This window comes from Phyllobates terribilis, unplaced genomic scaffold (genome assembly GCF_046119375.1).
Source record: "Phyllobates terribilis strain yellow unplaced genomic scaffold, ASM4611937v1 Scaffold_2__4_contigs__length_985480577, whole genome shotgun sequence".
Lineage (NCBI taxonomy): Eukaryota > Metazoa > Chordata > Amphibia > Anura > Dendrobatidae > Phyllobates > Phyllobates terribilis.
In genome coordinates this window covers 821,508,406-821,530,983 of record NW_027362762.1, presented here as the reverse complement: position 1 = coordinate 821,530,983, position 22,578 = coordinate 821,508,406, and the positions used below count along the sequence as shown (strand labels likewise).

The window sequence follows — 22,578 nt, the reverse complement described above, 5'->3', positions numbered from 1 at the left end:
CAAACTGAGATTCTGGTTCTGGCTTTTATTCTAAGTCATATGACAAGGCTCATTAGAGAGTCGATGTTGACTTTTAGGACTTCTATTTCCTGTAGGTCGCACTAGAGTTCTAGTCCTCTTCCTCTCTGAAGAGACAATTTGTGGACTTAAACTTTGAAAGTGTTGTCTGTCAACGACGGTGGCGGCGCGTCCTCACATACCTTCCGGGAGAGTGCACATTCAGCATGCATCGTGTATGAGATCGAGTACGCGTCCTGGCAGGTATGTGGGGACTCAACATCTTCGGCACCGCTAACTTTCCGATGCAGAAGTGAGCGGCACGAGACAACACCTTTATGTTAGCTAATCAGTAACAGTTTTCCTACCAATAATTGTTTTTACATGTGTGCCATCACTTACTAAAGGGCTTATCTCAAAAACAGTGTTTATCAATATGTACCTCTACACAGAACAGATGATAAATGTACAACTGGGTTGAGTTTGACCACTGGGACACCCAACTTTCCTGATAACAGGGGAGCCAAATTTCAATTTGAATGGAGTAGTAGTGCACATGCGTGACCATCACTTACTACTGTGGATCTATAGGACTCTCCTTGTAATCGATGGAAGTACAAGCAGTTGGAGAGCCAGCTATCATACACTTATCATGCATCTTGTAGATGGGCGATAAATGCTGATTAAGGGATAACCACTTTAATCTTGGGGTGATCAATACAAATTAATGATTTTTGGGGGCAAATCAATCTATGTGTGTTTGAGGGTCCTTTACAATTAAGTATTATTTGGATATACATATAGCAAGCAGCTGGAAAGCAACTGATCAGCTTATTTTGTTTAAAAAATGATTGTTAAAGGTTTTTCAGATAAATCTACTGTTTATCTGTCAAACTGTTTTGCCATTAAGGATCTATTATTTAATGGCCCCACAAGTTTGCATGTAAACAGCATTACCGATTTGAAAATTGCCCCGGACAGCGTGCTAAATTGTGGTTTTTGACAGTATCACAGCCATGTCTTGGTCGCCTGCATGCGTGCATCTATCATATACACCCATTTAAAGAGCCGGTCATTTAATTGGATTAATTATTACGTTAATGTGACACTTGATTATTGTGAAACTATCTTTTCTTAATCAACGGTATTGTATTTTTCATCATTTTTGAGCAACATGTTGCGTCTTTAGTCAAATTCACAGAATTAATTTGAACCAGTCACAAATTGATTTTCGAAGCCGATATATGACATGAAGGAGCTAAGTGGTATTTTTCTGTACTCTAAAACTCCTCTTGACAACATCTAGACTACAAACAGAATCGGAACTAACATCGGTAAGCACCTTGTTCTCCTAATTGAAAAGGACAGTTTAATTCAAGATATCATCAGATGAGCAGCAATGCAGACAAGATAAAGCGATCTTTCATTAGACCACTAGAGCTATAAACAATTCCTCACATGTTTACTTCTAAACCACTTACTCCTTTCCCTCGCCCATCTCTAATTCCCCAAATTTTTGTCGGTAGGTCTTTTGCCCTGTGTGTTGTAACATGCCTAATTTTTTCATGATGCCAACCCCACTCCACCATAATTACACCCCACTAACTCTATACTCAGATTTCTCCTGTATTTTAATCTGGTTTGTTGTTTTTTTTTACAGTGATCAAACCCTTAACATATTCAACAAGCAAAACATGACTTGTAATACGGCTGCTAAAAGTATAAATGGCAGGAAAAAGTCTGAATTGAATTTTCCTAAGTGTCCATTTAGTTCTTGTTAAATCTTTTTTCCTAACACTTTCCATTTTATCCCATTTAGTCACATTCATCTTTCTTCTATTTTCTCAGTATTGTTACTTTTTTGCTGTTTGCGTATCTTATTCTTATTCCATTCGGCTAGGTTATTCTGTTTTCTATCTTATCTTGCCCAGGTTTATACATTTTCGCTTTCTCCTACCTTAATCTCTGGGTGGGATTCACAAAAATGAACCATACAAACTAATGGATTTTATGGGTCAGCCCAGAACCAAGATAACGGAGCTTTCCAGATAAAAATACAATTCTAAAACATGAAAGAGTTGTAAGGGTTATTCATATAGCTGAATAATAATAGCCAAAAAATAAGGCTGATATTTTGTAAGATAAGAATAAAATATATATAACAATAGTCAAAAGCAAATAATCAGACCATGGCCAGTTCATTCATTTTATTACCTGATTAATGGTCTCTGGTTGATATTTTTTGGCAATAGGTTAATTCGGAGGCAAAATCTGTTACTATTTTATATATTTTAATTACAATTTGATCTTTACTATCTATTTCTGATTTCTAGTTAAATAACTATTCTGTCAGATCTAGATGTCAAGTGTATAACAAGTGACTTATAAAAGTCAAAGAACATATTCTAAAGTCATGTTGACCTTGGTATCTTCAAACTAAATGGATCTCTCCAATTCATGAGTTTAGGCCCTTATATACAACCCACATCATCTCTGTGTCAGTACAGTTCTTTTTTATGTTTCGAATTGTAGATGGATAGATCGATAGATAGATAGATAGATAGATAGATAGATAGATAGATAGATAGATAGATACAGGTGCATCTCACAAAATTAGAATATCATCAAAAAGTTAATTTATTTCAGTTCTTCAATACAAAAAATGAAGCTCATATATTATATAGAGTCATTACCAACAGAGTGATCTATTTCAAGTGTTTATTTCTGTTAATGTTGATGATTATGGCTTACAGACAATGAAAACACAAAAGTCATTATCTCAGTAAATTAGAATACTTTATAACACCAGCTTGAAAAATGTTTTTAAAATCCGAACTGTCGGCCTACTGAAATGTATGTTCAGTAAATGCACTCAATACTTGGTCGGGGCTCCTTTTGCATCAATTACTGCATCAATGCGGCGTGGCATGGAGGCGATCAGCCTGTGGCACTGCTGAGGTGTTATGGAAGCCCAGGTTGCTTTGATAGCAGCCTTCAGCTCGTCTGCATTGTTGGGTCTGGTGTCTTATCTTCCTCTTGACAATACCCCATATATTCTCTATGGGGTTAAGGTCAGGTGAGTTTGCTGGCCAATCAAGCACAGTGATACTGTTGTTTTTAAACCAGGTATTGGTACTTTTGGCAGTGTGGACAGGTGCCAAGTCCTGCTGGAGAATGAAATTTCCATCTCCAAAAAGCTTGTCGGCAGAGGGAAGCATGAAGTGCTCGAAAATTTCCTGATAGACGGCTGCGCTAACTTTGGTCTGGATAAAACACAGTGGACCTACACGACCAGATGACATGGCTCCCCAAACCATCACTGATTGCGGAAGCTTCACACTCGACCTCAAGCAGCTTGGATTGTGGCCTCTCCACTCTTCCTCCAGACTCTGGGACCTTGATTTCCAAATGAAAATTGGAACTCTGGGATCTTGTGGAGTGTGTCAATGACTGCCTTCTGGACATCTGTCAAGTCAGCAGTCTTCCCCATGATTGTGGAGCCTACTGAAACAGACTAACGGACCTTTTTAAATGCTTAGGAAGCCTTTGCAGTTGTTTTTTGTTAATTATTTTAATATACTGAGATAATGACTTCTGTGTTTTCATTGGCTGTAAGCCATAATCATCAACATTAACAGAAATAAACACTTGAAATAGATCACTCTGGTTGTAATGACTCTATATAATATATGAGTTTCACTTTTTGGATTGAAGAACTGAAGTAAATTAACTTTTGATGATATTCTAATTTTGTGAGATGCACCTGTAGATGGCAAAATATAGGTGTAGCACTAGCAATATAGCAAAAAGTCACAGTTGAGAGTAAAGCTTCACAGACAATATATATGACACTCTGGCATACTGTACCTAAAACCAACCTCTTACTACCCCTACTCCACTTCTCCGCTTCACTCCATCATGCTACATAACATCTATATACATTAAAGCAATGCAATATTCATTTGTATAGTGAGAAAGATTCTTATATTGATTGATATAAAATACATACTTCTGCACTTTTCGCACCACTATTCTTGACGTGCAAGTTACAACAGCAACCCTGTATAGCTACATTCCACTCTTTAAAAACTGACATGATGATATCAGAGCTGAACTATTACAATAGATTACATCATTAGTATTAGGGCTCACTCACACGAGCGTATACTGTACATCAGCAGAGAGCTATCAGAAGGTTTATCGGCTAGCACACGGTCTAATATTACACTATGGGGATGTGCAGATCTGCTACTTTTTTCTACCGACCAATTCGGCATGAAAAAAAAATTGTAGCATGCTGCGAGTGCCTCAAGAATTCGGACCACCTGCACCCATACAAGTTTATGTCATTTGAGTGCAGTACGACATCCGTGGACCATGCAGAAGATGGAGAAATTAAGTTCTCCATCTTCTCCACACCTGTGCTCTGATTCTCACATGCGGGAGAATCGGATCACACTCAGATGACTCTCGGATCAAACGCTGACAGAATGTGAGCTGAGTGTCATTAGCATAGTCTGCCCGATTCTCCTGCATGAGACATTGCTCGTGTGACCCCAGCCTTAGAATATAAAATTGCATGGCAGTAGTAGTACTGCACTTTGTTATTCTTTATAATACTCCTTATTTGTATCTCTCCTTTTTCGATATTACTCTGCGTCAGATTCTTCTTGCTTCATGGCACATTTCTTGTAAGCAGATCTCTTGTCAGACAATACAGGGACTCCTTGCTGCTCCTTAAGCAAAATTCTCTCCAACCCTCCCTTCCGCCCACACCATTTACTGGGAACCATTAAACCCAGAGGAGAGACAGTGTGGCGAGAGAGTGCAGCCCAGCCCTGATCTAACTCTCACTAAATAATTCAGAGCTTGCATTAACTTATAAATGAGTGTGTTTGACTGATTTTGTGGTTGATGTACAGATAAATTCTAATGAAAGACAGCTACAAAATTTTAAATTATTAATTACACTGCCACTTAACAAAGCTCGGGCTGGCACTCGCTGCTTAACAAGATGCAACTTTAAGACTCCCAATTTGCCCAAAGGCTTCAAGTTGGTTTTTACCAATCAGCTAGTCTGCATCAACTTTTTTTTCCAACCCACCCCCATTCCTTAAAATAAATGAAGAGGTTATTATTTTATTAACATATGTTAGAGAAGGAAGTACAAGCAGATGAATGCGTTTCACATGTCACATTGCGCTCTGTCTTGGGAGAGATACAGTGATAAGACCTGAAGACACCGAGCAGGCGGAGAATTAACCAGCAGGACATTGTAACTACACTGCTCTAAGGCCTGTGTTCATATGCCAGGAAAAATAGACATGTGACTAAGGAAATCTATGGATACCCGGCGCTTTGCCTGCAGCCACCAATGTCATGCAAATTAACATTTAATGTTCCAGTGCTGTCAATCTGCATAGATTTGCAAACTGAAATCTATAGGAAAGTGCTAACCTGTTTATCCTGCCTTGTTCCTAGCAACACTCAACACTACATTTAATTACTCAAGACACATGGGAATTGAAAAAAAAAACGTGCACGTAACCAGGATTAGGCAATTAGACAATTTAGTCTTTATAAAGAACTATTTTAACCACTGCTGATTTTCTCTAACATGAAAAGGGATAACAGATATTAAAAGATATATGTTTATTCTATAAATGGATGATAGATATTTAGATAAGAAAAAAAAATACAATTTTGATGGGAATATGGGCACAAAGCCCCCCAATGTTATCACCAAAATCTCTTGTACACACATTCAAATAATGGGGGCAGAGCTCCAAAGTCAGATGGTGAGAAAATGGATTTTAATCAGCACATGCAACGTTTAGGCTCAAAATAGCAGAGAATGGTTGTTCCATCTTGAGCCAAAACCTTGCATAGGATGATTAAAATCCATTTTCTCACCATCTGACTTTGGAGTGCTGCCCACTTTTTTGGGATTTTGGATGATAGATAGATAGATGATAGATAGATAGATAGATAGATAGATAGATAGATAGATAGATAGATAGATAGATAGATAGATAGACTGTGCAATCAGTTGCCATACATGGAGTAGGAAAGGATTTTTTTCCCTAAGGCCAGGGTCAGTCGGTCATAGATTCTCTTCTAGGAGAGAATCGGGCCGATATTGCAAATGACACTGATTAAACTCTGATCAGGATTTGATCAGAGTGTCAGCATAGTGTGATCTGATTCCATCTTCTCCATTGTGTCAGTGTGCGGAAATTGGATGTCATCCTAGTGCAGTCCAATGTTTTCCACGCACTCATTCACTTGCATGGCTGAGAGCGATCCAAATATATCCAAACTCGGACATGCTACGAATTTTTTCCTTGGACTGGCTGGGATGCAGTGCACAGCCCAATAGAATAACATTGGCCCGAGTGCGATCCAATGTTTTGTCAGCTCACACTTGGACGGAAAATACGGTGCTGTGCACCTGCCCAAATATGGGGCAATTAGCTTCTGGCTCATAAGGTTTTTGCCTGCCTCTGGGTTAACTTGTTGGGTTGATGAGTTGTTGTTGTTGGGTTGTTGAGAGATGAGCGGACTCGAATGTCAAAGTTCGTGGTTTGTACCGGACACTCAGTGTCCGGTGGTGAACTCAGAACACAGACTTCTCCCAGAAGTCAGTTTTAATGTTGGAAGTTCCAGGGGAAGTTAGGGAGGAGAGAGAGAGATTTTTCCAGCTTCGAAGTTCGGGTCCCCATAAATTTCAATGGGGTTCGGGTCCCTAGTTATAGGTTAAACTCGATGGACTTGTGATTTCTTTCAACCTTCAACTATGAAAGTGAACAATGAAACAATTGATCAATAGATATCACATAATCCATAGCTTACACCCAAGTGATTTGAAACCATAAAAATTGAGACTAAAGACATATCAAATAATGCCTTAGATTATCTTACTTCCCATCTATCTGCTATACAACTATGGCCCTATAACTCATCTTAAGCGCATAGTGACACAACAAATGAATGAAGCCCAGTGCACTAGCTAGTAATATAGCATAGAAATACCTAGGAGTCTTGAATCCGCAGTTTGATATACAATGTACATAATGTAATAATACTAATTAGAAACGGTTAACACAAAATTGATCATTGTATTAAAAGCGCTGATTACCAATTACAGTAGTTTATAAAAAGAAGTGTTAGTAAATAGAAATTAGCCAAAACTTTAAAGTGAGCTTTTTTGGCACTTCTCCAATGGTCACATTGTTTAGTTGAATTTTAAAAAATCTGTGTATGTTGAAATGCTGGAACATGGATCCATAGCTCAGCTCAGGTTTATATGGATCCACAGTTCTGGAGATAACGTTAAATATTATCATGGGGGTGTTATCCCCCTGTGTACTGAATACATATATAAATGTCTTGGTCGGACCATTACTACAATATACACCAAATTAGATAAAAGATATATTTTGTTCAGCTTTAGTATTCTTGCTCCATGCTTACTACTGACTTGTCAAAATATGCCGAGTCCATTTCCTTTATCAATTTCACATATGAATAGTTTTCTGGGAGGGGGGATCTGTATGAGAAGAAATCATTGCAATGGCAGAAGCACCTTGGTGGATACCTTAAAACGCTGTAGTTAATGTTCTGCATAAAAATATGGCATCATATATTAAGCAGTTGTTAAGACTGAAAGGCTTTAAAGAATCAATGTTCCCATTAATGGAGGCCTCCAAGGGTTCACTTTTCTGGCTGCTTTATGCCCTTGAACACTCTTCAAGGACAAGCGGAGGGAAAGCATCAAACTGCGAGTGGAGATCTCGCTTGATTAGTACAGTAGACTTGAAGTCTTCCTCTAAAGGATGGAGTCAATATGGCACGGCTTCAGAGTTATTTGGGCAAGATGAAATATTAAACTATAGGTTATAGAGAGGAAATGAAGTACCCTGGAGAAACGCCATCGTATTATTATTATTATTGTTTTCTCATTCGTGAGTAGAAGAATTATTTTTTCCAGTAACCTGTCACCTTGACACCAAGGCAAAGGGGAATGACCTGCTCAACTCTGCTGGGTATAGAAGCAGCAAATATATAATATAAATGGCAATTCCTAGGGGGTAAAATTCCATATGAAGCTACAGCTGTAGCAGATCTTGACAAGAAGAGCATTAGAAGTACCTCCTATCGGGTATTGTGCCTCTCTCGGCACAAACACATCTTCTGAAATGCTTGCTTCAACAAAGTTATGGGGCATATCGTTTTTAGGAAGCACGTTCTTCGTTTTAACATAAACCCATCCTACGGAGCACAGCCATATTTAGTGTAAGCAGCTCATGAAGTGTGAAGCCTGTTAACACCATCGCTCCCTGAACGTAGGCACGTAATTCCCCGGCTGCTAGTCATCTCAGGGTTAATACAGGGCTTTTTACACAAACTAGGTCTGACTGAGTTGTCCTCAGGAGATGGTTTGGAAAAATCATTTCAGACACTTGCTTCGTACCCACTTCCCAGTCCTTTTCCTCCAAGATGCAGCATGTCTCTCACACCTTTAATAACCTGCTGATGTGATCCATGCTAATCTGTAATGTCCCTGCTCCCTTAGGGAATTACATCACCATCTGTTTTCTTCTATTTGACATTTTTTTTAATGCCAGGATAATGTGTTTATCTCCAGACTTGGTCGTACCGCCCAGTTGTGACCAACTGCCACCCCAACTCCGTCACCAGCACAACAGCCCAGTACCAGCTGTTTAGCGTCCTGGAGTTATGTGTGAGGCTTCCCAGGACACCGACATAAAAGCAACTTATTATTCAGGCAATATAACCCTAAATTCCTTTATGAATTATTGATCAGTCTGCAAGACAGCACAACGATCCTGCAGTGCACGCAGGTACAGATCTCAATAAGTAGCCTGGAATAATAAAACCCAACGCGTTTTATGCCAGAACTATATTTCATACAGAAATAGATAGATAGATGAATACAAGTGCTGCAGTGGAGCAATTGGATTCCCGCTTCTCTGACACTCCAGGGGAGACTTTGGTTAGTAGTAGTAACAGTTGACAACTTAAGTTTGTTATTCATACAGTACCTTAAAGGGACCCTCAATCCTAAAGTCTATTTTATCTACTTTTTCTGTGCATCTGAATCTGATTTCTACCCTTTAACTAGCCATTTTAGGCTAGCAAGAGGCAAACTGGTTTTCTTTTTTTGTCTCTTTTTCAGATCCTCCAGAACCATAGTCCACTTCTTACTCCATACTACATACTCCAGAATCGGTCATAAAGTTTATCTAGTACAAATTATGCTGGATTAATAATAATAAATGAGGTACAACTATGCAAATGACTGAACATAGGGGTCATAGGCATAGACAGGGGAATTAAGCTAGAATCGGGGCACAGATGACTTAAGAATGTCAGGTGCAAAGTTGGCACTTACTATTAGAGGGAGAGAGGAATGAGGGGAGAGAAAAGGACAGAGAACAGTCACACTATGTGGGCATACAGTTAAAACATCTAGGTAAATCTATTGTATCCAAATTATAGTGCCACTATTATCCCACAGTTTCCGGGGGAACGTTATAATGGATACGGCGAGTGCAAGCTTCAAGAAGTTTGATATTATTTGCCCGTGTGTCATAAGTTCTCTATGTCTATTCCATATATCACCTATATATCTACTGCACCTATCATCAATCTAGCTATCAATCATCGATACGGAATCTACGTATACAGAAAGATTTCAGCTATAACCCCATCCAAATCTGTCTACACAAGCATCACGGACAAGCACAGAACCCCTTATAATGATTATAATGACACCCCCTGCTATTCTTCATGGGTGATGAGAAGTCAACCAGTCAACTAGAGCTGAGCCTCTCAATGATCTGAATGATTCTGCACTTTGAAAACAGCAGGAATGTGTTAATTATCCCTGCCCAGCCTCTTCACTGTCAGACATGGCCCCCAATCTCTAAGAACTTCAGACATTTCACATAAACAATGGGTTAATTCCGATACACAGTAGTAAGAATGTCTGCTGTGGAGTGCTGTGGGGGGCACAGGGGCCAAGCAATCTATTCCTTTCTGGATCAAGAGATGTGAAGATATTTCTGAGCAACATGAATTATTCAGCATTAGGACAGTGAGATTCAGTGCGTCCACATTACATATGTGTGATGTCTGGGTAATATGTCAGACTGGTATTTATGGCACATACTGTCTGTAAGGGAGATCCAAACTGCATGGACATGTCTGCTTCTTCCACATATATGTGCTATATGTATAATATGTAAGACAGGCACCAGTGTCACATGTGTGCTATATACATAATATGTAAGACAGGCACCTGTGTCACATGTGTGCTATATGTATAATATGTAAGACAAGCACCTGTTTCACATGTGTGCTATATGTATGATATGTAAGAATGGCACCAGTGTCACATGTGTGCTATATGTATAATATGTAAGACAGGCACCAGTGCTACATATGTGCTATATGTATAATATGTAAGACAGGCACCTGTGTCACATGTGCTATATGTACAATATGTAAGACAGGCACCAGTGTCACATGTGTGCTATATGTATAATATGTAAGACAGGCACCAGTGTCACATGTGTGCTATATGTATAATATGTAAGACAGGCACTAGTGTCACATGTGTGCTATATGTATAATATGTAAGACAGGCACCAGTGTCACATGTGTGCTATATGTATAATATGTAAGACAAGCACCTGTTTCACATGTGTGCTATATGTATAATATGTAAGACAGGCTCCAGTGTCACATGTGTGCTATATACATAATATGTAAGACAGGCACTTGTGTCACATGTGTGCTATATGTATAATATGTAAGACAAGCACCTGTTTCACATGTGTGCTATATGTATGATATGTAAGAATGGCACCAGTGTCACATGTGTGCTATATGTATAATATGTAAGACAGGCACCAGTGCTACATATGTGCTATATGTATAATATGTAAGACAGGCACCTGTGTCACATGTGCTATATGTACAATATGTAAGACAGGCACCAGTGTCACATGTGTGCTATATGTATAATATGTAAGACAGGCACCAGTGTCACATGTGTGCTATATGTATAATATGTAAGACAGGCACTAGTGTCACATGTGTGCTATATGTATAATATGTAAGACAGGCACCAGTGTCACATGTGTGCTATATGTATAATATGTAAGACAGGCTCCAGTGTCACATGTGTGCTATATGTATAATATGTAAGACAGGCTCCAGTGTCACATGTGTGCTATATGTATAATATGTAAGACAGGCTCCAGTGTCACATGTGTGCTATATGTATAATTTGTAATACAGGCACCAGTGTCACATGTGTGCTATATGTATAATATATAAGATAGGCACCAGTGTCACATGTGTGCTATATGTATAATATGTAATACAGGCACCAGTGTCACATGTGTTGTATATGTACAATATGTAAAACAGGCACCAGTGTCACATGTGTGCTATATGTATAATATATAAGATAGGCACCAGTGTCACATGTGAGCGATATGTATAATATGTAATACAGGCACCAGTGTCACATATGTGCTATATGTACAATATCTAAGACAGGCACCAGTGTCACATGTGTACTATAAGTATAATATGTAAGACAGGCACCAGTGTCACATGTGTGCTATATGTATAATATGTAAGACAAGCACCAGTGTCACATGTGTGCTATATGTAAAATATGTAAGACAGGCTCCAGGTGTCACATGTGTGCTATATGTATAATATATAAGACAGGCTCCAGTGTCACATGTGTGCTATATGTATAATATATAAGACAGGCTCCAGTGTCACATGTGTGCTATATGTACACTATGTAAGACAAGCACCAGTGCCACATGTATGGTATGCCATTAGGACTTTTCAACAGAATTTACAACATAAATGTAACCCTGACACGTATAGTACATATAGGTATGTGTGATGTGTGTATAATGTGTAACCCTGACACATATAGCACTTATAAGTATGTGTGATGTGTGTATAATGTGTAATCCTGACACATATAGTATGTATAGGTATGTGTGACGTATGTATAATGTGTAACACTGACACATATAGCACTTATAAGTATATGTGATGTGTATAATTGTAACAGTAGCACATATAGCCATTATAGGTATGTATGTACAATGTGTAACACTGACATATATAGCCATTATAGGTATGTGTGTGTATAATATGTAACACTGACACATATAGCCCTTATAGATCTATATGTGTGAGGTGTATATAATATTTAACACTGGCATTTGTAAGACTGGTATGTATGTGTTTAACATGTAACATAGGCACATATAGCTCTTAAAGATATGTGTGATGTGTGTATAATATGTAACACTGCCACATATAGCACTTATGGGCATGAGTAGTGAGTGTATAATATTTAACACTGCCAACTATAACACTTATATCAGTGTATGTGTATATAGCATGTAACACAGGCACATATATCATGTACAGCATGTCGCATATGTAACATTACTTGTAGCACTCAGATATGTGCAATGCATGTATAATATGTAACATATAGCGCTTAGGTATGTATGTGTGTATAACATGACTTGTGTCTGACTAATAGGTATGTATGTGTGTATAACATGACTTGTGTCTGACTAATAGGTATGTATGTGTGTATAAGATGTAACCCAGACACATACAGCATGTGAGATAGGTAACGTTAAGTAACATATGTAACTTGTAGCACTTACAGATACATGTATAATAAGTAGCACATATAGCGCCTATCCTCTATACTGTGTGAGTGTATGACGTGTAACCTCGGTACCTATAGCACATATACATATAAGTGATGCCTGTATGGTATATAACACCAGTACCTATGGCACTTATATGTATGGGTGATGGGTGTATAACTTGTACCCCTGGCACATATGGTCCTTACACCTATGTGTGATGTGTACAGGATGTGCCAGTGGTGCCCATATCACTTATACCCATGTGTGCTTTGTGGATTACATGTAAACCAGGTGCCTACAGCTGAAAAGTAAAGTGTAGAGGCGTCCCGGGCATCCTGTGCCATCTCCGGTCCCTGCCCGCATCCACTCCGGGTCCTACCTGTGCGCTGCATGATGCCACCTGTCAGCATCTCGGGCACTGGCTCCTGCGGGCACTCCTGAGAGACAGCAGCTTAATCCGAGAGGCAGAGACGGAGCCTTCCCCTCCCAGGTGTTCCCTTCTACTTAGTGTCCCACCGAAGAGACGATCAATCCGGGAGCCGGGCACAGTCCGGGAGGCAGCGCGGAGCCTCCGCTGAAGTCTGCGGCTGCTGCTGCCGGGCGGTCGGTGTCCTCGGAGCCCTGCTCTCCGCTGAGATCCTGGGACGACGGCTGGAGACGATGGCTGTCCCGGAGCAGCGCTGGGGTAGACCGCTGGCTATGGAGCCCTTCTCCTTCTCCCAGTTTTGTCTATCCTCTGGGTATTTAGGGGGGGAAGACGCCCCCCTTTTTGGCTGAGAATTGTTCACACCTCTCCACCCCCTTAGTGTTGGGGGAAAAGAGTCTAAGGAGAGTCATTGAGCCCCTTGTCACCAGTAACTGTGCCAGGGCTGAGAGACTGCCAGAGACAGCCAGAGATGACAAGAGACAGAGCCTGCCTTCCTTCTCCCTGTGTATAATGTATCTGTCTGTGCTCCAGCCTTCCTCACTCCCTCTCTTCTCCTCCCACTTTTCTTTACCTTTCTCCACTTATCGCTTCCTACCTGGCTGTCTCTATATCAGTAGTGCTCTCTAGATCTCCCTACCTGGCTGTCTCTATATCAGTAGTGCTCTCTAGATCTCCCTACCTGGCTGTCTCTATATCAGTAGTGCTCTCTAGATCTCCCTACCTGGCTGTCTCTATCAGTAGTGCTCTCTAGATCTCCCTACCTGGCTGTCTCTCTCAGTACTGTACTCTAGATCTTCCTACCTGGCTGTCTCTATATCAGTAGTGCTCTCTAGATCTCCCTACCTGGCTGTCTCTATATCAGTAGTGCTCTCTAGATCTCCCTACCTGGCTGTCTCTATATCAGTAGTGCTCTCTAGATCTCCCTACCTGGCTGTCTCTATATCAGTAGTGCTCTCTAGATCTCCCTACCTGGCTGTCTCTATATCAGTAGTGCTCTTTAGATCTCCCTACCTGGCTGTCTCTATCAGTAGTGCTCTCTAGATCTCCCTACCTGGCTGTCTCTATCAGTAGTGCTCTCTAGATCTCCCTACCTGGCTGTCTCTCTCAGTACTGTACTCTAGATCTTCCTACCTGGCTGTCTCTATTGATCTCTAGATCTTTTTACCTGGCTGTCTCTATCGGTAGTGCCCTCTATATCTCCATATCTGGCTGTCTCTATCAGCACTGCTCTCTAGATCTTCCTACCTGGCTGTCTCTGTCAGTAGTGCTCTCTATATCTCCAAATCTGGCTGTCTCTATCAGCACTGCTCTCTAGATCTTCATACCTGGCTGTCTCTATCAGCACTGCTCTCTATATCTTCCTACCTGGCTGTCTCTGTCAGTAGTGCTCTCTAGATCTCCATATCTGGCTGTCTCTATCAGTACTGCTCTCTAGATCTCCATACCTGGCTGTCTCTGTCAGTAGTGCTCTCTAGATCTCCATACCTGGCTGTCTCTATCAGCACTGCTCTCTAGATCTCCATACCTGGCTGTCTCTATCAGCACTGCTTTCTAGATCTCCATACCTGGCTGTCTCTATCAGCACTGCTCTCTAGATCTCCATACCTGGCTGTCTCTATCAGCACTGCTCTCTAGATCTCCATACCTGGCTGTCTCTATCAGCACTGCTCTCTAGATCTTCCTACCTGGCTGTCTCTGTCAGTAGTGCTCTCTAGATCTCCATATCTGGCTGTCTCTATCAGTAGTGCTCTCTATATCTCCATACCTGGCTGTCTCTATCAGCACTGCTCTCTAGATCTTCATGCCTGGCTGTCTCTATCAGTACTGCTCTCTAGATCTTTATACCTGGCTGTCTCTATCAGTACTGCTCTCTAGATCTTTATACCTGGCTGTCTCTATCAGTACTGCTCTCTAGATCTTCATGCCTGGCTGTCTCTATCAGTAACGCTCTCTAGATCTTTATACCTGGCTGTCTCTATCAGCACTGCTCTCTAGATCTTCATACCTGGCTGTCTCTATCAGTACTGCTCTCTAGATCTTTATACCTGGCTGTCTCTATCAGTACTGCTCTCTAGATCTTTATACCTGGCTGTCTCTATCAGCACTGCTCTCTAGATCTTCATACCTGGCTGTCTCTATCAGTACTGCTCTCTAGATCTTTATACCTGGCTGTCTCTATCAGTACTGCTCTCTAGATCTTCATGCCTGGCTGTCTCTATCAGTACTGCTCTCTAGATCTTCCTACCTGGCTGTCTCTGTCAGTAGTGCTCTCTATATCTCCAAATCTGGCTGTCTCTATCAGCACTGCTCTCTAGATCTTCATACCTGGCTGTCTCTATCAGCACTGCTCTCTATATCTTCCTACCTGGCTGTCTCTGTCAGTAGTGCTCTCTAGATCTCCATATCTGGCTGTCTCTATCAGTACTGCTCTCTAGATCTCCATACCTGGCTGTCTCTGTCAGTAGTGCTCTCTAGATCTCCATACCTGGCTGTCTCTATCAGCACTGCTCTCTAGATCTCCATACCTGGCTGTCTCTATCAGCACTGCTTTCTAGATCTCCATACCTGGCTGTCTCTATCAGCACTGCTCTCTAGATCTCCATACCTGGCTGTCTCTATCAGCACTGCTCTCTAGATCTCCATACCTGGCTGTCTCTATCAGCACTGCTCTCTAGATCTTCCTACCTGGCTGTCTCTGTCAGTAGTGCTCTCTAGATCTCCATATCTGGCTGTCTCTATCAGTAGTGCTCTCTATATCTCCATACCTGGCTGTCTCTATCAGCACTGCTCTCTAGATCTTCATGCCTGGCTGTCTCTATCAGTACTGCTCTCTAGATCTTTATACCTGGCTGTCTCTATCAGTACTGCTCTCTAGATCTTTATACCTGGCTGTCTCTATCAGTACTGCTCTCTAGATCTTCATGCCTGGCTGTCTCTATCAGTAACGCTCTCTAGATCTTTATACCTGGCTGTCTCTATCAGCACTGCTCTCTAGATCTTCATACCTGGCTGTCTCTATCAGCACTGCTCTCTAGATCTTTATACCTGGCTGTCTCTATCAGTACTGCTCTCTAGATCTTCATGCCTGGCTGTCTCTATCAGTAACGCTCTCTAGATCTTTATACCTGGCTGTCTCTATCAGCACTGCTCTCTAGATCTTCATACCTGGCTGTCTCTATCAGTACTGCTCTCTAGATCTTTATACCTGGCTGTCTCTATCAGTACTGCTCTCTAGATCTTTATACCTGGCTGTCTCTATCAGCACTGCACTCTAGATCTTCATACCTGGCTGTCTCTATCAGTACTGCTCTCTAGATCTTTATACCTGGCTGTCTCTATCAGTACTGCTCTCTAGATCTTCATGCCTGGCTGTCTCTATCAGTACTGCTCTCTAGATCTTCATACCTGGCTGTCTCTATCAGTACTGCTCTCTAGATCTTTATACCTGGCTGTCTCTATCAGTACTGCTCTCTAGATCTTCATGCCTGGCTGTCTCTATCAGTACTGCTCTCTAGATCTTCATGCCTGGCTGTCTCTATCAGTACTGCTCTCTAGATCTTTATACCTGGCTGTCTCTATCAGTACTGCTCTCTAGATCTTCATGCCTGGCTGTCTCTATCAGTACTGCTCTCTATCTCTCCATACTGGACTGTCTCTCTAGAACTCCTGCCCTCTACTTCTGTACTCCTGACTGTCTCTATAGGACTAATAGACTCTAGCTGTGTACTCCTTGCTGTCCCTATAGGACTATAGCACTCTTGCCCTTCCTACCTGGCTGTCTATTGCAATTTAGCTGTGAGTACCTGGCTGTCTCTCTAGGACCATTGCACTCTAGCTCTTCTTACCCTGCTGTCTGTCCTCCTCTTTTCTCTCCCCCTCTTTCTCTTGCTCCTGTCTTCCTCTCCTCTCTCATAAAACGCCTCCCATATAAAATTTATGAAAGCGCTTTTTGCTTGCAGAGTTCAAAAATACCATCTTATTCCCAGAGCAGGCTGCTCTCAGCTGCCATGTGATGTTGCTGCTGCCTCTTAAGGTGTTTTTCTCTCTCTCTCTTCCCCCTGCCGCTTTGTTACTGAGAGTTTCAGTCAAGCGAATCTTTGCCTGCTCCTATTGGAGAAAGGAGAATGCCAAACTGAATGCAGGTACCTGCCCTTCCCATGCCATGACAGTCTGTGCCAGGCACCCATGTGCCTCCCTGCATGATGCCCCAGGCCCTCTTCTCACATAGACACAGAAGGCAGCAGCAGCAGCAACTTCTCCAGCCCTGATCGGAGAGCTGCAGCCGGCGAGCCGTCTCCCTGATGCTCTTTAATAGGATAGAAACAGAGAAAAGGCCAATGCCCCCTCCCTTCTGTCTCCCTCCTGATGCTTCTATGTGTCTCAACTTATCTGCCTCACTGTTCCGCACCCCTCAACTCCATGTGAGAAGCAATGGGTACAAATTTAACCTGGTTAACCACTAGGACACCAGAGAGGCCCACAAGGCATTATTCTTTGTGTTGCATAAACCTAGTTCTAGGATGTATTTCGCCTGAGTTCTTTAATGTGGCAGCTTGGTAAAAGAATGAATGATTTTCTCCTGCTTTGAAGACCATACTGACTACAAGAAGAGACAGAATTATTAATAGGATCCCGTGTAATCACAAGTGTATGGAAATGTAAAGGGTTAACGGCGCTATCGCTCTATAGAACTCGTGTCAATAGCATTTACGTTGGTTTTTGGAATATGGTTAGACTCAGAATAGATGAATGCGTAGAATAGCCTAGTGGATAGTGGACTACTTCTGGAATTTTTGACCATTAGTCCCATAAACAGGTAAGACCACACCAATATTAAACTTGGCTAGTGACTAGTGATGAGCGAGCGTGCTCGGATAAGGGGTTAACCCAGCACGCTCCGGTGCTAACCTAGTATCTTCAGCGTGCTCGAAAAATAGGTTCGAGTCGTGCATCTGTTCGACAGCCGCAACACCCCTTATCCGAGCACGCTCGCTTATTACTACTAGACTAGTGGCCATAGATGCTCACAGTAACTGTGCCCCAATGAGTTGGAAGATTCCAATCTCCATTCAGACTCATAGCTAGGCATTCAGCTGGATTCACTGTCCTAGTCGTGAACCTAGAGACCTTGGCAAGACCAAGGTGCTCTCCCACCATTACCTAGCACTTAAAGGGGTTTTCCACTTCTTGATCAAAATGCTTGGCCCCGATAAAATCAAAAAGCTTATACTCACCTCCCATGTCGACGCTGTTCCAGTGGTGTCGGCACTTGCTGTCCCGGGGCTCCCGTGCGGTTATTGTGACAAGTGAGCCCAGCTCCCAATCAGCGCTGACGTCACTGTCCCCTCCTTCTGTCAAATTAAACATGGAGAGGAAGTCCGGGCTGCAGCTGCTCTCTGACTTCATCTTCATGTTCAATCCGTACGAAGGCGGAGACATTGACACCAGCGCTGATTGGGCGCCGGAGTCAGGTGTCATAACAACTGCACGAGAGCCCCGGGAACGCAAGTGCGGATGACGCACCCAGGGGATGGGGACGACTCGCAGGGGCGTACATAGGAATCATGGGGCCCCATAGCAGAAGTTCTAATTGGGCCACCCCCCCAACAAAAAAATGTAAAAATGTAAATAATTGTCGGGGTCACAGAAGAGCAGATCTCACAACCTTCCAGCCTTTACTTAGTAATTTTCCTCCTGCTGAAGTCCTAGATCCCTTTTTCATTGCCCATAAAGTGTAGGGCCAACAAAAGTGCCCCCCATATGCGCAGTATAATGACCCTACTGTACCCCACCTCAACTCCCAGGGTAAAGTATGATGACACCAACACAGTATGATCCCCCAACTGCCCCACACCTCTCCACACTCCATGGAGTATAATGCACTCGCCATGGTGCTCCACACAGTATAAGTCTCTCGCCATGGTCCTCCACACAGTATAAGGCACTCGCCATGGTCCTCCACGCAGTATAATACACTCCCCATGATCCTCCACGCAGTATAATGCACTCCCTCGTGGTCCTCCACGCAGTATAATGCACTCCCTCATGGTCCTCCACGCAGTATAATGCACTCCCTCGTGGTCCTCCATGCAGTATAATGCACTCCCACGTGGTCCTCCACACAGTACAATGCACTCCCTGTGGTCCTCCACACAGTATAATGCACTCCCCCATGGTCCTCCACATAGTACAATGCACTCCCCCATGGTCCTCCACACTGTACAATGCTCTCCCCCATGGTCCTCCACACAGTACAATGCACTCCCCCATGGTCCTCCACACAGTATAAGACACTCGCCATGGTTCTCCACTCAGTATAATGCATTCCCCCATGGTCCTGTTCACAGTATAATGCAGCCCCCCATAGGGTAAAATGCAGCCCCCCCACCCGTAGGGTAAAATGCAGCCCCAGTCCTCCAGTATTATCAGTACACACTGATTTAAAAATAAATACATACTTACCGCTCCTCGTTCCCCGCTGCTTCAGTCTCTGCAGCTGATCACCTCAGCAGCTGCCAGCTCCACTGTCTGACACAGCGTGGCGCGTCATCATGCCGCTGCGTCAGACGCAGAGGAGGATTGATGGGAGAGGGAGTGTCACATGATGCTCCCTCCTCCAGGTTTTCGTGGGCCCTGGGCAAAAGAGTCTCAGTGGCCCCCACAAGCCTGCTGCATCCCCCCGGGGCCCCCACAAGCCTGCAGCACCCCCCCTGAGCCCCCACAAGCCTGCAGCATCCCCCCCAGAGCCCCCACAAGCCCACAGCATCCCCCCCAGAGCACCCACAAGCCCGCAGCATCCCCCCCCAGAGCATCCACAAGCCCACAGCATCCCCCCAGGGCCCCTCAAGCCCGCAGCATCCCCCCCAGAGCACCCACAAGCCCGCAGTATCCCCCCAAGGGCCCCCACAAGCCCATAGCATCCCCCCCAGGGCCCCACAAGCCCACAGCATCCCCCCCAGGGCCCCCACAAGCCCACAGCATCCCCCCCAGGGCCCCACAAGCCTGCAGCATCCCCCCCACAAGCCCACAGCATCCCCCCCAGGGCCCCACAAGCCTGCAGCATCCACCCCAGGGCCCCACAAGCCCACAGCATTCCCCCCCCAGAGCCCCCACAAGCCCGCAGCATCCCCCCCAGGACCCCACAAGCTTGCAGCACCACCCCCCCCAGAGCCCCCACAAGACCGCAGAATCCCCCTTAGGGCCCCCACAAGCCCGCAGCATCCCCCCCAGAGCCCTCACAAGCCCGCAGCATCCCCTTAGGGCCCCCACAAACACGCATTATCCCTGCATTATTCCCCAGAGCCCCCTAAGATCTCCACAAGCATTAATTAACCCCACCAGACTGCCCTCCAGCATTAACCCCCCAAATCCCTCACTTGCAAGTATCAAGCCCCCTCACCCCAAAAACAACAAGAAGAAAAGACATCAGACCAGCAATTAATAGAACAATCTCCTGTTTCTCAGCTTAGGATACTGACCTCCTCCTGCAGCTTCACCCGCAGCTCTGTCTCTGCATGAAACTCTGGCGTCTGGTGCTGAACTAGAACACGCCCCCGGAAATGACATCATACCTGGAAGGATCCCATACATTCTAGCGTCTAGGGCACGGGAAGAGGTAAGTATTGTGCTGGCCGGGGCCCTGAGCAGGCGGGGAGGCCCATAGCGTGCCGGGATGCCCAACGGCGAGTAAGCCCCCCGCCTGCTCAGGGCCCCGCCTCTTGCCTGGGTGCAGGAGGGGGAGCTGATGCGGGGGTACACAGTGCAGACGACTGCTATGGGGCCCCCCCAGCTCACGGGCCCCATAGCAGTCGCGTGGCCTGCCGCCATTGGCGGGACGCCACTGACGACTCGGTACCCGGGCCATTGCCTGGTTTGAGGATGTCGCGGTGGTCGACTCCCGAGCCCATACCCTGGGGTCACTCTTGAAAAAGGGGGAATTGGAACTTGGATAGAAATAAAAATAAAATAAATAGTTTGTGACGCCACCTGTGGTACCTGGTAAGAATTACCAGCGCAGCTGCAGACCTCCGGGGGGTGATGGGATGGCAGCTGGGATGTTTCTGCTCCCCACAGGTGGAGCGGGCCCCCGGGGCAGTGTGGAGTTTGATGGTGGGTGGTGACGCTGGGACATGTAGTGCGGAGGGAGAGATGGCGCAGCTGAAATAATTGACGGAGGCAGTGCAGTGCAGTCATCCGAGTTTTTACTCACAGTTCTTACGTAAGTTCCACAGGTACACTGTACGGGTGTCAGCCTCCCACGTCGCGCTGCTTTCACCAGACCGGGGGTTCAGCTCTTCCTCAGATGTGTCAGGCGTGCTTGACGGAACCCCGCTTTCCTAATGTTCCTTGCTAGACCGCCTTCTCACGCTGGGTCTTCTCCCTCCTGCCCTGCGCTTCCCCACTCACAGTCCCGATCGGGTGCTCTGAAGTCCCTCTGGGCACCCTGGAGTTCCCGGACCTGCTTGACCCTCACGGTGACTAAGATGAGGCTGTGGCAACTGCACTATAAAAGTCAGAAGCCTTCGGTTTTTCCAGCCGAGACCTGGAGTAACATGGCTGGTCCAGGGGCCGGTCCCCTTCTTGCGGCCTGATCCCTCTGACACCTGGCAGACTCGGGGCGTACGGGTGCCGTCCTGCACTCACCGTACCCCCTGGGATCCCTTCAGTAGAACGGAACCTTTCTCCTCTGCTCCCCTCCTGGGCCTCTGTCACTAGGCCCCACTTGTGGAGCAGAGCTCCTGACGAGACTCTGCTCCCAACCGACTGTCTTCACTAACTCCTCTTACTGACCTGCCACCCTAAGATGGCCTCCCTTTATATACCTCCTATGATGGTGCTCCCCTACTCTACTTCCTCCACCCACATCCACTACTGGTTCCTCCTACCTTTGGTTCCCCCCACTCCAGCCAGGGACAGGGCTCAGCAGGAAACACAGTGCATCTTGCCCTTCCAGCCGGCCTGGAGCAGTGTAGTGTTGAATGCGGGTGTTGGGGTTCCGGGCAGCACTCCCTCCTTACCTGAGAGAAGGAGACACCACACCTCTGGGTGAGTTGCAGTACCTCTGTGGCGACTGAACCCTCAGGGGCGCCACACCGACACTGCTGGAACGGCGCCAGCACGGGAGGTGAGCATAAGCTTTTTATTTTATCGAGGCTAAGCATGAGGTATAAGAAGGAGTTGACAAGTAGTGGACAATTTCTTTAAAGATAGCCTATCACCAATCTGGGGCTGCCATTTTTATTTATTAAGAGAGTGGACAGCCCCAGACTGGTGATTTCTCTACATATCATGCATGTACAAAAGTGATCTTAAGGGTCCCTAATGGCAAAAGTCAGACCCGAACATTAGCATAGTGGGATCCTGGGATGCAGAACGAGATCTCGCTAGATCTCACTCTTTGCACTAAGCGAGCATTGCTTTACT

General features: G+C 44.4%; 1 protein-coding gene across 1 annotated transcript in view; it reads right to left on the bottom strand.

The window, feature by feature from the left end:
- Window positions 1-14,715, bottom strand: part of RTN4RL1 (reticulon 4 receptor like 1) — a 281,906-nt gene extending 267,191 nt beyond the window's left edge. Inside the window, exon 1 of the mRNA XM_073667682.1 lies at window positions 13,108-14,715. Within this exon, the coding sequence (XP_073523783.1) occupies window positions 13,108-13,138 (31 nt within the window). The 5' untranslated portion in view covers window positions 13,139-14,715. The remainder of the gene's footprint in view (window positions 1-13,107) is intronic.
- Between the last annotated feature and the right edge of the window lie 7,863 nt (window positions 14,716-22,578).